Below are 14,900 nucleotides of genomic sequence, written 5' to 3' on the forward strand. Positions count from 1 at the left end.
TATAGACAAACCAACTGTTTGTAGTGACATCTAGTGAGTCTTTATATGATGAAATCATCATAGGCTGAGAAAAGTGTATTGGCTTTTCTTACGTTATAGGCTGTGGTCAAATATCGATTTGTTTACTTATATTTGTTACAGACAAAGCAACTGTTTGCCGTGACATCTAATGAGACTTTATATGCTGAAATTATCATAGGCTGAGAAAAGTGTATTGGGCTTTTACTACGTTATAGGCTGTGGTCAAATGTCAATTTGTTTACTTATATTTGTTATAGACAACTAACTGTTTGCAGTGACATCTATTGAGTCTTTATGTGCTGAAGTGTCATTATTAGTGGACTGACCATATTTGCTCGAGAAAAATATGGTATCTTAAGCTCAGAAATACGGAATATCGCCAATTATCACCAAAATTGATGCTAGAAGTAAACATATATGCCAACTCGTGCTAAAATCATAGAAAAGTCGCGAATATCGGGAAATGAAGCCCGTTTCAAATTCTAATGAATTAAAATAAGAAAAGACATGAAAAAAAAAAGGGAGATGATTTTTCTTGTTTGTAGTCTTGATATAATTTCTGAATTTGGAACATACTTTTATTCGTTGATTTGATGAATAAAATTAAGAATGTGTGAAAAGTGAAGTTGGCTTCGTTGGAAATACGTGAAAAATCGGGGCATTTTTGCCAAAAAGTCGGGACAACTAGAAAAACAGAAAAGACCGGGACTGTGGACGGGATCCGGAAATTTCGCCCCCGACTTTACGCCCCTGGAACGTTTCGTCCCCATTACATTTCGCACCTGATATGACTGCACATGAGTGACTATATGAGTGACTGACTGAGTGAGTGACCATGTGAGTGTGAAATTGGCTTTAGGAGTGATATAGTGTCCATACGAATGACTAAGTGAGTGACAGAATGACTGACCACATGAGCAACAGTATCTATGAGTGTGGAATTGACTATGAGTGAGTGACCGTATGTGTGTCCAAGTGAGTGATTGAGTGATTGACAGTATGAGTAACCGAGTAGTTGATCGTATGAGTGACCAAACGATTGACCGAGTGATTGGCTATATGAATAGTTGTATGATTGGCTATATGAATAGTTGTATGATTGGCTATATGAATAGTTGTATGATTGACCAAGTGAGTGACTGTAGGAGTGACCAAATGAGTGACCGAGTGATTGACCATATGAATGATTGTATGAGTGACCGAGTGATTAACCATATGAATGATTGTATGAGTGATCAGATGAGTGACGATATGAGTGTCCAAGGGAGTTATGACCATATGGATGACCAAATGAGTGACCGAGTGAGTGCTTATTTGAGTTTCCAAATGAGTAACTGTGTGGTTCACTGTATGAGTGATATAGTGAGTGATTGTATGAGTGATATAGTGAGTGATTGTATGAGTGATATAGTGAGTGACTATATGAGTAACCGTAATAATGAACAAGTGAGTGACAGAATGAGTGACAAGTGAGTGACGGAATGAGTGACAAGTGAGTGACGGAATGAGTGACAAGTGAATGATCGTATGAGTGACCAAGCAAGTGACCGTATGAGTGACTGTAATAATAACCAAGTGAGTGACCATAATAATGAACAAGTGAATGATCGTATGAGTGACCAAGTGAATGATCGTATGAGTGACCAAGTGAATGATCGTAAGAGTGACCGTATGAGTGACCATAATAATAACCAAGTGAGTGACCATAAGAATGACCAAGTGACCGTATGAGTGATCAAGTGAGTGACAGAATGAGTGACAAGTGAGTGACGGAATGAGTGACAAGTGAGTGACGGAATGAGTGACAAGTGAATGATCGTATGAGTGACAAGTGAATGATCGTATGAGTGACCAAGCAAGTGACCGTATGAGTGACCAAGCAAGTAACCGTATGAGTGACTGTAATAATAACCAAGTGAATGACCATAATAATGAACAAGTGAATGATCGTATGAGTGACCAAGTGAATGATCGTAAGAGTGACCGTATGAGTGACCGTAATAATAACCAAGTGAGTGACCATAAGAATGACCAAGTGACCGTATGAGTGATCAAGTGAGTGACCCTATGAGTGACCGTAATAATAACCAAGTGAGTGACCGTAATAATAACCAAGTGAGTGACCGTAATAATAACCAAGTGAGTGACCGTAATAATAACCAAGTGAGTGACCATAAGAATGACCAAATGACCGTATGAGTGATCGAGTGAGTGACCGTATGAGTGATCAAGTGAGTGACCGTATGAGTGACCAATCGAGTGACCGTATAATTGACCAAGTGAGTGACAGAATGACCGGGTGAGTGTCTGCAAAGATAACCCCCTCTTATAGGTGATTATGTAGTACTTTAATGGGCCCTAAAAATTTGGACTTTGCTGTAAGGCATAAAATAACTGTTTCCAAATTTACGTTGCAGCGAAATTTTTCAACATAAGCTGGAGTATAACAGTCCTGAAGAAGAACATTGAAATCCCCCAAACTACCCCCCCCCCCCCATCACGCTTAATACGTACGCCAATGCAATATTACGCTTTGTGCAAATTTCTGCCGCATATTCACCTAACATTTACAGAAGGGGTGAAATGTCGGGTTTGAAATGAGATACGATTTCAAACCATTCATATGGTCACTCACTTGATCACTCATACGGTCACTCTCTTGATGATTGTTTATACAATCACTTACTTTGTCACTCACTTTGTTACTCCTGCGGTCATTTCTACGGTCACTCATATGGTCAGGGCAGGTGAAATGCCAATCGGTAAATGCCTACCGATCTCAAATAACTTACTTATAACGGTCAGGGCAAGCGAAATGTCAGGGGATAAATATCCAATTCACTCACTGATAGGGTCATTCAACCGGTCACTCACCGGGTCGCTCATATGTTTAGAGCAGGCGAAATGTCCGGGGTGAAATATCCGGGGCGAAATGTCAGGTGTGAAATTTCCAGGGGCCAAATGTAACGGGGACGAAACATGCTAGGGGCGAGATATCGGGGGCAAAGATTCCGTGAACCCTGTGGACGGAAGTCTGGGACGTATGGTCACCTAACGAATGGCTGTTATTATTTCACAGCTTGCTAAACTGAAGAGCCAAAAAAACTGGTGCAGGCATGCGTATAGTATGCAAATAAAGAGATATGGAACCAATCAGAATACGGCGCTGCGGTCAGAAACGCCTATATAACACAACAAGTGTCTGGCATAGTTGTTAGATCGGTTACTGCTGCTACAATGGCAGGTTATCGAGATTTAAGTGAGTTTGAACGTGGTGTTATAGTCGGTGCACCAGAGATGGGACATAGCATCTCCGAGGTAGCGATGAAATTTGGATTTTCACGTACGATCATTTCACGAGTGTACCCATGAATATCGGGAATCCGGTAAAAAATTAAATCTACGACATCGCTGCGGCCGGAAAAAGATCATGCAAGAACGGGACTGACGAGAATCATTAAACGTGACAGACGTGCAACCCTTCCGCAAATTGCTGCAGATTTCAATGCTGGGCCATCAACAAGTGTCAGCGTGCGAACCATTCAACGAAACATCATCGATATGGGCTTTCGGAGCCGAAGGCCCACTCGTGTACCCTTGATAACTGCACGACACAAAGCTTTACGCCTCGCCTGGGCCCGACAACACCGACATTAGACTATTGAGGACTGGAAACATGGTCTGACGAGTCTCGGTTCCAATTGCTTCGAACTGATGGACGTGTACTCATGAATCCATGGACCCTACATGTCAACAGGGGACTGTTCAAGCTGGTGGAGGCTCTGTGATGGTATGGGGCGTGATATGGGACCCCTCTAGATACGACTCTGACAAGTGACAGGTACGTAAGCATCCTGTCTGATCACCTGCACCCATTCATGTCCATTGTGCATTCCGACGGACTTGGACAATTTCAGCAAGACAATGCGACACCCCACACGTCCAGAATTGCTACAAAGTGGCTCCAGGAACACTCTTCTGACTTTAGACACTTCCGCTGGCCACCTAAATCTCCAAACATGAACATTATTGAACACATCTGGGATGCCTTGCAACGTGCTGTTCAGAAGAGGTCTCCACCACCTCTTACTCCTACGGATTTATGGACAGCCCTGCAAGATTCATGGTGTCAATTACCTCCAGCACTACTTCAGACATTAGTCGAGTCCATGCCACGTCGTGTTGCGGCACTTCTGCGGGCTCGCGGGGGCCCTACACGATATTAGGCAGGTTCACCAGTTTTTTTGGCTCTTCAGTGTATAATGTAACAGACACGGAATAACACCACACTAGAAATATATGTTTAGATCATTTGATCATTTTTTGTCACACAACGGACATTTTCTGCACACGAGGGCTAATTAGACCGGGACCTGCAATTTATTGCCGGTTCCGAACGGCAGGCTCGTTTTTTATACTCATCGAGAAGTTGGTGCCCTAACTCCTCGATGGGGGACTCCCTGCGGTAGGAATTTTTTTCTGCGGTCATGTCGCCGATTTTTGTTGTACCCCTGTGTCAGGAAAGTTTTCTGACAAGGACGAACCTGGTATTGAACTCGCGACACCTCTAAACATCCTTTGGTACTTTAGGCGAGTATCTTATCGACCGGGCTACCGTGCCCAATATATGTTTAGTGTGGTGTTGAGTCGCCCCCCCCCCCCTACATTCTAAAAATATACACGAATATGACACATCCCCCTCTCCACCCACGGTGGTGTCCTTACTCGATGATTTGTCTGGAACTGCGAAATGGACAGGAAACTATACAGGAAAAGTAGAAATTCGGCTTCTCACTTGTGTGGTCTGTGGAGCACCAGGAACGAATTTGAAATGTGTATAAATAAGTGTACTTGCTTCAGAGCTGTACTTGCTCTTCACAGAATTAACGATTGGTTCATCCAAAAGAGCTGAAATGTAATTCAAGTTATCTGGCATAAATAAGAACAGTAAAATAATCCTAGACCACAGAGCGTGATTTTTCGCAGGGCCGTCTTAAGAGCGTCATGGACCCCCGGGCGGGCCAATTGATTTTGCTAAGGCCCTACCAAACAAATTCTCGAAAATTTCAACCAGGTCTCATTTTTGTGAGGTCCCTCTTCGCTTGAGGTGCCCGGGCAGGCCCATGCCTTAAGACGGCACTGACATTCTGCTCAGTGAACAATGGTGTGTGGCTTGATAGAAAAGAAAAATCAGGTTTTGTGTCGTTCAAGTATTACGTCAGAAAATTTTTAGATATTTTTTACCCTTCCCCCCACCCCCAAATCAGCAAAATTTCGTTATTAGCTCTGCCTCCTAACGCATATTGATGGGATTAGAGACGTTCATTCGAGGGGGTGGCAGGGGGGGGTATGCTATGTGAAGAACTCAAAATTTCTTTTGAAGAAATTCATTGCCACCCACCCTCTAAGCCAGTGATTCCCAACGTGGGCGTTAACGCCCCTTGGGGGCGATGGAAAGTTCCAGGGGGCCGTAGAAGCCATGGGTATAACATAGGATCCTATGGGTTAGATTGCGATGCGGGGCGATGTTAGAAAAAAAATTTCTGAAGAAGGGGGCGATAGGACAAAAAATGTTGGGGAACTATGCTCAAGGCCATGTATGATAAACCCTTGGCCGGCGGACCAAATGTAGCCCTTGTGGCTTGGTCCCTCAAGCTGATGTGGCTTGGTCCGTCAAACCTAATTTTGTAAAAATGAACTAAGCGCCACATTGACAGATCGCTTAAGTGACCAGTGGCACAATTCCAGAGCATTTAAGCGACCCGCGACACATTTTCAGATTACTCAAGTAGGTCCGTCCCATATTCACAGACAACTTAAGTGACCCGCGACACAGTTCCAGAACACTTAAGCTATCCGTGGCACATTTAGAGATCCCTTGAGTGACACGTGTTTTAAAGCACTTAAGCGGCACCCAGTGCTGTTCTACATCTCACTCAAATTACCCGCGGCCCATTCCCAGATTACTTAGATCCGTGGCATAATTACAGATCACTTGAGTGACGCATGACACAGTTCTGGAGCACTTAAGTGGCCCGAACATATTTTCAGAGCACTTAAGTGGCCCGAACACATTTCCAGATCACTTAATACAATACAATACAATACAAATACAACGGCACAACAGGCAGATTGCCCAACGAGATGGCTGACTTAAGAACATCATGGATCCCCGAGCCCTACCTACTACTGCTACACCACACATGCACCCAGCCCACACCCCCCCCCCCCCCGCGGAACCCCCAACGAATCGGTACATGCGGGAATGTGCGTATACGTGTAGTGAAACCTGACGTAAAGTTTGTTTCTGTGTAATGCTTGTTATGTGTAGTGCTGCCATCTGCTACCAGTTTTTCTAACTATGAGTGAAGTGTTATGATTGAATGATTTATCGTTGTAGGACTGTTGCTCTCTGTGGCGAGACTTTTTAACGGGGAGATCGGCTCGCATTTGCGCCTTGAAGTTGGGAACCGCAGAAAACCAACTTCAGCCGACCACTTAAGTGGCCCGAACACATTTCCAGATCACTTAAGTGGCCCGAACACATTTCCAGATCACTTAAGTGGCCCGAGCACATTTCCAGATCACTTGGATCCGTGAAACATTTAGAGATCACTGAAGTGGCTCTGTAGGGAACTTATCAATAGGTGGAATGTTAGTTCGGGTCCCCACTAACTGTCGAAAGGTTTTCTCGTTGTGGCGCACCACCGAGTATAATACCATTAAAAATATTTCATATTTTCATAAATTGTGTTTGATGACGTAAGCATCATCCAGCCCCCCCCCCCCAACCTGCCGATGCTGACGGAATACTTGAATGACCCCTTTATCACACACAGAGTCCCTTTGGCTAAAACCTTGTCAGTCTCTCGCAAGAGTCGTCTTAGGGGCGGCATATGAGGCTGTGCAGTGTGCACCCGGGTGGCAGATAAACTCGAGCCGTCCTTGCTGGAGTTCCATAGTTATTTATAATGTTTGAGTTTGACATAACGGTAGTTATATTTGACTAGACTACTCTAATCACCAAGTTATAATTTATGTTATAATAGTTGTGTAAATATTATCTCTCACGTGATTTTCATGTTTAAACGGTTTTTTTTTTGTTTTGTTCCCCCCCCCCCTCCCTGTATAATTCATTTCAGTTCACAGCTATTTTCAGTAGTACGTCGTTTGCTATTGGTGATTTTAATGATAATTGGCTACTTACTTTTGGAATAATTTTAGGCGAAAACTGCTGATGTTCCGCATTTTTCTCGAAGAAATATGGTCTAGACGGAAAATCACCACATTCGGAAAAACATGCTTTTATTTTCCAACTCTCAGTGTTAAGTAAGTTATCATCACAAACACCCCCCTCCCCCCTAGTCCCATTTATACCCAAACAAGTGATCTGAGAGTCTAATGTTGCCCTGCATTAACTTTGTGTTGACCGATTAACGATTTTTTTTTCAGATGAACGCAGCCTGTGTTGGAAAATCAGGGGGAATTAGAAATGTTTGTTTCTCTCCACATGCTTCACATAACATGTCTCAATCAGGCATTGGACTGCGGTCATGAACGGCAGAATGAGGTCATGAATTGACGTCATGGCTCACACAAGGCGGAGTAGGAGCAGACAGGGCTCTGGGGCCCATGATGTTTGATTTTATTTTTTGCACCATAAATGCACTGTAAACACAACAATGGCTCTATTTATTAAACATGCATGATTAGTAATGGATTAAATTGACCAGATTCGCTTTCAGGGGGGTGTGTGTGACAGATACAGCCACACAGGACCCCGCTCTTGAAGAAGTCCCACATAGATGGCAATATAAAAAAAAAAATAAAAAAAGTTAATTTTTTTTTTTGTTTTTTACAACAATGGAACTCGATAGCCATATTTCAACTATAGAAATGATAATGATTATTCCAAATGATACAACAAATAAACGAGAATTATTCGAAACTTGAGGGAGTCCCCCCCCCCCCCCACAAATAATTTTCTCTACTGGCTCCGCGTCTGGTAATGGTGGCACTGGAATCGGCCTAACCCCCAGGGTCTACTAACATTTTATAATAATGCAGTTATCATAAACTATAATTAAAACAATAGACGGATTAAGTGCAACCAATTTTCCAGTTAGTTTTTAGACCCTTAATACCTTAGTGTTTAGTTATCTTATCCAGGGCCGTCTTAAGAGCATCTCAACCAGACCCACTTTTTGTGCCCCTTTTCTCTTGAGGCCCCGGGCCGTGTCCGGGTGGGCCCATGCCTTAAGACGACACTGATCTTATCTTCTCTCTAAAAATTATAAACGCCTTTTTTCATGCCTTTTTGCCTGCCTATTTCGACCATTTTTAGTGCCTGAACTTCCAGGCTCTAGTAATCATTGGCGTAAGCAAAGAGGGGTTGGGGTTCCTCCCCCTTGAGCCAAGAGTATAGTGTTATTTTGCAGGAAAAAACGTAAACCCCCTTCCTCAGAAAGAAAAAAACCTTAAACTCCCCGAGAAAATTCTGCGTATGCCTATGCTAGTTTAAGTATAATTTCTGAGATGGGAAGATAATTTTAATCGTTAATCTGAAGAATAAAATGAAGAATGAAAAGGCAAGTTGGCTTCATTGAAAAATACGTGAGAAACATTTTTTGAAGAAAAACATGTTGGGGCAGCTAGAAAAACAGAAAAAACCGGGACTTCCTGGAAACTACGGGATCTATGGTCACATCAACTGTAATCCACATTTATGTGAATGAAGGACCTGCTTCACTTTAGATCTGAATACCTCACTAATGCTTTATTTATAGTTTAATATATTATCGAGATTTTTATTTCAATCTTTAAATGAAATTTCATTAAATAATGTAATAAGTAACAGTCATCATCACCATCCCGACTTTCTTTCATGGTAGCAGATTCGTTTGCGAGGACTGGCAACAAGCTCACCGCGGGAGATTTCGGCGTTTGTTTACAGATCGCTTCAACGGTTGAGAAGCTGTATTCAAAGTTTTGTTTATAATTTGGAAATTATTATAAGGGTTTTTCTTCGTATTTGATTCACGCCATGAAGCGAAAACTTTCTCGCCAAATTAATGCGCCAAAGGTAATGTCCGTCCGTCACTTATCATTGTCTTAATACAGTATTTCACGATTCATGGTTGGAAATGTAAAAGTAACTTCACAACTGGTATTTGGAAAATTAAACGTTATTTATTCGTTTAATGTTTGTTAACGGTGTTCTATTTATAATTGAAATAGAGGGTTTTTCCCGTATTAGAGTGAATTTTGTGATCGACTTCAACATTAATGATTTAGAAATTGCGAGCCATTTTCAGTATAATAGTTTACGTCTATTCATTATATGAGATGTGCTAATAGCAGCATTTGTGAAAGTTAAACAGCTATAGTATAATCCCTTTTGCTGATGTGTTGGCGAGTTTTTTTCTTCGGCTGAGAAAAGCAAAGTGACAGAATGACTGACCACATGAGCGACAGTATCTATGAGTGTGGAATTGACTACGAGTGAGTGACCGTATGTGTGTCCAAGTGAGTGAGTGATTGACAGTATGAGTAACCGAGTAGTTGATCGTATGAGTGGCTAAATGATTGACCGAGTGAATGGCTATATGAATAATTGTATGATTGACGAAGTGAGTGACTAAGAATGACCAAATGAGTGACCGAGTGATTGACCATATGAGTGACCATATGAATGATTGTATGAGTGATCAGGTGAGTGACGATATGAGTGTCCAAGGGAGTTACTGAGTGATTGACCATATGGGTGACCGAGTGAGTGCTTATTTGAGTTCCCAAATGAGTAACTGTGTGGTTCAGTGTATGAGTGCTATAGTCAGTGACTATATGAGTAACCATAATAATGAACAAGTGAGTGACAAGTGAATGATCGCGTATAAGTGACCAACAATGACGAACAATGACAAAACACTCTTGGGCATTAGAAATATAACATCTTGGACCAGATACAAAATGAAAAATAATAAAAGACAGGACTCCTTTTAAATAATATAGTAGTTGGGGCAAAAAAGGCTTTAGGTTCTGACACTGGGTTCAATAAAAACACGATTGCTGGATTGAAATTTTAATGGCTGGTATGCAAAAATTAATTAAAATATGAAATGTGTACAACCTGAGAGAATTCATTTGTAATCCTGAGAAAAAATTCCAAATGAAATACTTGGAAAACGGTATGTATGATAACAACGTATTGTTATACGTTGCGCCAAAACAAATGTTCACAGGTAATTTTACTTTATTACCAGAAGTATCCCGCTCCCTATATTACAGACATCGGAGCATTCCCAGAGGCCATATCTAGTCTGCGGACTCAATTTGCGTACCCCTGATCTAAACAGATAAATGATGGCGGTGTCCTGGCATTTTTTTTTATTTTCTAGAAACCCTGCCCCTAACCCCCTTCTGCTTTTGGCGGCCACCCCCACCCCTTCTCTTCATAATATGTCTTGTTTATTTCTTCCCACTTCAGAGTGCTGTGAAAATTGACATGTGAAAGCACCAGCTTACTGACGAATTTTACAATAATAAAGCAACAAAAAACAAATATGATTAATGAAGTACCCCAGAAAACTTCTCCAGCAAGAAAATTCTGCGCTAAAAACAAAATTTCCCTTAAGAAACTTTGAAGTTTCATTACAATAGAAGCTGAAATAAAGGCAGCATTTCACGTCATGTGCTGAACATTTCTTCGCACACACACTCTTCAGTCAGTTGTGGAACATGCCATCTTGCAATTTCACATGGTATTTGAAAATGGTGGCTATCATGTGGAACATGTTTTGATGTAGTAATTGTAAAAGTGTTTAACAATTGTTAAAGTTATAAGCCTTTTTCCTAAATGTGTCATTTCTTAATAAAACGAACTCTGGCGGTAATGTGCAAAAGTATCCCCAAACCAAATTCCCATCACTTCATGAAGTCCTCTATAAAATTTCACAATTTTTCTGATGACTGGTTTCATCTGTAGGCTACTTTAAGATAGAGTCTTTTAATTATGGACGCCCTGTATATAAAAAGTGTATTTTGTTTACTGATAAAATTTTAAAGCGCTACAAAACTGTAAATGCTGCTGCAAAAATAACATTTTTGCTGCTACGAAAGTAATTTTTCCTCTGCTTAGTTTGAGAGTTCGATAAGTATAGTAGTCATTAAAAACTTCTGTCTGGATGGAAAAATAATTTTGTATTTATTACTTCGTGGTCTTGGACAGTAACTAACATTCATCATTTAAAATTATGGTGCAAATACTTGAAACAACAGTTTGCATTACTGAGCCGTTGAATACATAGGCCTATTCTAGGTTTGGTGATTCTGATGCTACCCAATAGCATTCAGTTGTCTTCTGTATTTTTAAGGCATGAAAAGGCATAAACAATATTTACAATGCTCAGCAAAGACCTAGAAATGGAAGTGCTTCATTTGTCAAAAATGATTACACTGGCATTGAACTGTAAAATGTGAACAAAACAGTAAAATTTAAAAAATGATGAACAACACAGTAAAACTATCTGGTTCACCTTGCCTTATTTACGTCGGATCTTGTAATTTACACATTTCGCATTATGCTTTTAAAGGTGGTCTCGAAGGTGCGTCGTTCTTAAAAAACTTACGTCTTCGGAATTTCGCTGTGCCTTGTCGAAGAGAGTTGACAAGCTCTTTCTTCACTTTGGAAGACTCCAAAAAAAATTTAATATATATGAGGAGAGACAGCAAAGAATTATCTGTGGTTGCTAATGCACTGTTTTGGCCAAAAATTGGTTTTGTAACCAAGCCATTTGTCATTTTGTTTTGGCTTGACTGAAATAGTGCTAGGGAAAAAAAAGTTAATTAAAAAAATTTTTTTTAGGCATTCTTTCCCATTATGCTATCATTATGTTGTCTAAGGGGGTTACCCTCCCCCATCCTACTTTTTAGTCCTGTGTTTTCCTACTTTTTCTCATTTTTTGAGTGGGAGTCCTGCTTTTAACATCCCTGGTATATGTGTAATGGCCCGCCCTGGGTACCCCGACCCTGTGTGTTGGAAGCACTGGTGATATATGTAGATTATACATATACATACCTCTCGGCATGGCCCCCATAAGGGCAGGGCTGACAGAGGCCGGAATGATTCTTATTTCCCACACTATAAATTAACCACAGATGGGCCCTGTGAAAAAACTAGTTTGGGGACCTGCCAAATATCCCAGTCTGGGGGGCCCATGCCTCTCGGTACATACACATAACTTGGTCCTGATGGGTCAAACAGTTCCCGATATATTCAAGAGTTAAATTAAAACTTGGCCCAAAATCGTAACAAATCTCCATAACACCAAAAAACATAACTGACTTCCGTCACCCAAAATCGTAACCAATTTCCGTTGCATAGAAATGGGTCCTTTTTGAGTTCTTGATTTTATATTATAGAGTAGATATGTTTAAAGGAATTGATGTTTTATCTGATTTTTTTCTTTGTGTAGGAGAGCGAAAAAATTCTCAACACAAGGTCAATGACAACCAGGCATATGACCAACTTTGTAAAGAAAGACGCTCAGATAACTGATGTCCAAGAACGAAGGGTGTTGAGAAAGCGAAACAATAATTTGCTGAACCAAAATAAGTCATCTATTCCGGATTCGGAGTCCAACAAAGAGAACGCGTTCATCAAGACTCCTTCCAAGGTTAACAACAGGAAAGGACCAAAAGAAAAAAAGGTTCTCGGTAATAGGAATTTGAATGATAAAAGTGCAAATGACAGTGGAATCACGCGTAAGGACGAGTCTGATGTGTATGACATCACCTTGTATCTCGGCTCGGATGAACTCCCGAATGACACCGGGAAAAGAAAACAACGTAGGCAGAAGACCAGGCTTTCTCGTTCGCTCAACAAAAGCGCTACTGGTAAGAAAAGGCCAAGAAAAATTCTGATGAGCATGTCACTCAATGAAAAAAAAAGTCCACCTTCGAACGAGGTCCAGAATGATGCTTCTGCTCACAGCGAAAATTCTCAAGCCCTCTGGAATATTTCGCAATCTTCTGATGAACAAAGTCAAAATACAAAGGCGAGTAAACTAGTCTTCATTTTAATCAATTTTGGCGTTGAAATTTCTGTTCACTTTTCTCTATTATTAATGCGGGTCCCAACTACTCAAACTCATCTGGCTTTTTGCATCACTTGTCAGTTCTATTCCAGTTACCAATCTCTCCTGAGACTTTTTGGGAGGCTCCAGAATTTCTATTCTACCTGTCGAAAAATTTGCTTCTCCCCCGAATTTCGACATTGATTATATAAAATCCCCACTTTTTTGGGGAGAAGGTCAAAAATTATTCCTAAAGAATTCACCGGTGGAAAAAATACCATTTCTTCAGTTTTTCATCCCCAAAATGACGCCACAAGCTTAATTTAAATTTTTTGTCATTGCACAGGGTTTGTACAGTCATCATTGAAAAAAGTTCATTTTCACGTCTAAGAGTCCTTGAAAAATCAAAATAATCATTTTCGAATGCTTGAAAACTTTTTTTTGTGTGAATTTCCTCCATCAATTTTTGTTGTCCCCCCCCCCCCCCCCCACCAAATAAATCCCCACTAAACCCATATTCTAATGGGGCGAAAATGTTTAGAGCAATAATGATACAATGATTGCAAGACAATGTTCAAAACATTGAGGAATTTCTATGCTTTTAAATATGTTGCCTGAAATCTGGCACTAAAACATTGCGCTTAATTATTGCTCCAAAATATTTTCACCTATTGAATTAAGGTATGTTAGTTGCATATATATAGGCTGACCATATTTCCTCGATAAAAATACATGGAATCGGCAATTGTCATCAAAAATGATGCTAAAGGCAGGTCCGTAACTAGAGGGGGAAGAGCAACTGCCTGGGCAGCAAAATTTAGGGGGGGGGGTCAGTTTTAGGCGGGAACAAAAAACATCATAATAAAATAAACGAATAAAAGTTGTGGGTGTGGTAAAATATATATAATGTTTGCCCTGGGCAGCTGAATCCTGTTTGCCCCCGGCAGCAAAAATCCTAGTTACAGCCCTGCTAAAGGTAAGCAAAACTGTCAATTATTGCTGAAATTGCCAAAAAAACGCCAAAGGCAGAAAATGAAGCGCCATTGCATTGAATCAGATTTAAATGCATTCTATGTGGGGGGGGGGGAGCGTTAACATTACAATATTTAAAAAGTCATAATTATCATAATATAATTCATAGGGTTGGGAAATAATTTTAATGCAGTCTCGAATCCCATTATAACGAATGCCAAGAGACCGGAGGAATCACTTCGTTAAAACGAAATTTTGTTATAAAGGAACTCCAAGTTACCTAGCATTGCTCCTACGTGAACTTATTTGAGGATTAGAAAAGTGTTCGTTAAAACGAGATTTTCGATATAACAGGATTCGACTATACTTAAGTTCAGTAAAGAATAAAAATTTCGATAGGCTTTGTTGAAAATATATGGAAAATAATGGGATATTTTCCTGAAAAGTTAGGATGGCCGAAATTACATGAAAATATGGGAATGTCCCAGGAAATACAGATGGTATAGTCACCCTAGATATATGATTACCTGCTTTCTAATTTTTTTTTTATCGAAGGCAAATTTCAATACCGTTTCAAACATAACATGATTTCCGCTTAAATGTCATTTGCATTCTAAACTACAATGGCTTTTTAAAAAGCAAGACCTTTAGAACTTGGCACTGCCTACAAATTGAAATGAGAATTAGTCATACCTTGGTTTTCATCGATAAATTATCAATCCGAAAACAATTCAAATCAAACCACAAAAGAAGTGGGTACATACTTTGGATTTATTTCCCGCAATAAAAAAATTGAAAAGAAATTGATCTCATTGAAAATAATAATCTGATTTT

General features: G+C 40.3%; 1 protein-coding gene across 1 annotated transcript; it reads left to right on the plus strand.

The window, feature by feature from the left end:
- Positions 1–8,894: 8,894 nt before the first annotated feature.
- Positions 8,895–13,461, plus strand: LOC149080881 (uncharacterized). The gene is made up of 3 exons (XM_089237396.1): positions 8,895–9,103; positions 12,495–13,076; positions 13,441–13,461. Exons 1-3 carry the CDS (start codon positions 9,065–9,067, stop codon positions 13,459–13,461), a joined length of 642 nt encoding a protein of 213 aa, XP_089093522.1. The 5' UTR covers positions 8,895–9,064.
- The last annotated feature ends 1,439 nt before the right edge of the window (positions 13,462–14,900 follow it).

The sequence above is a fragment of the Pholcus phalangioides genome, unplaced genomic scaffold, assembly GCF_987345545.1.
Source record: "Pholcus phalangioides strain wild (caught in Gottingen) unplaced genomic scaffold, Ppha-v1.0 ptg000010l_1, whole genome shotgun sequence".
NCBI classification, from domain to species: domain Eukaryota; kingdom Metazoa; phylum Arthropoda; class Arachnida; order Araneae; family Pholcidae; genus Pholcus; species Pholcus phalangioides.

Excerpts from the sequence above, each read along its gene's own strand:
- LOC149080881 (XM_089237396.1), top strand. The coding sequence starts at position 9,065 with ATGAAGCGAAAACTTTCTCGCCAAATTAATGCGCCAAAG. Across the intron at positions 9,104-12,494 it reads GCCAAATTAATGCGCCAAAG|GAGAGCGAAAAAATTCTCAA; the intron begins GTAATGTCCGTC and ends TTCTTTGTGTAG. Across the intron at positions 13,077-13,440 it reads AACAAAGTCAAAATACAAAG|GGTTTGTACAGTCATCATTG; the intron begins GCGAGTAAACTA and ends GTCATTGCACAG.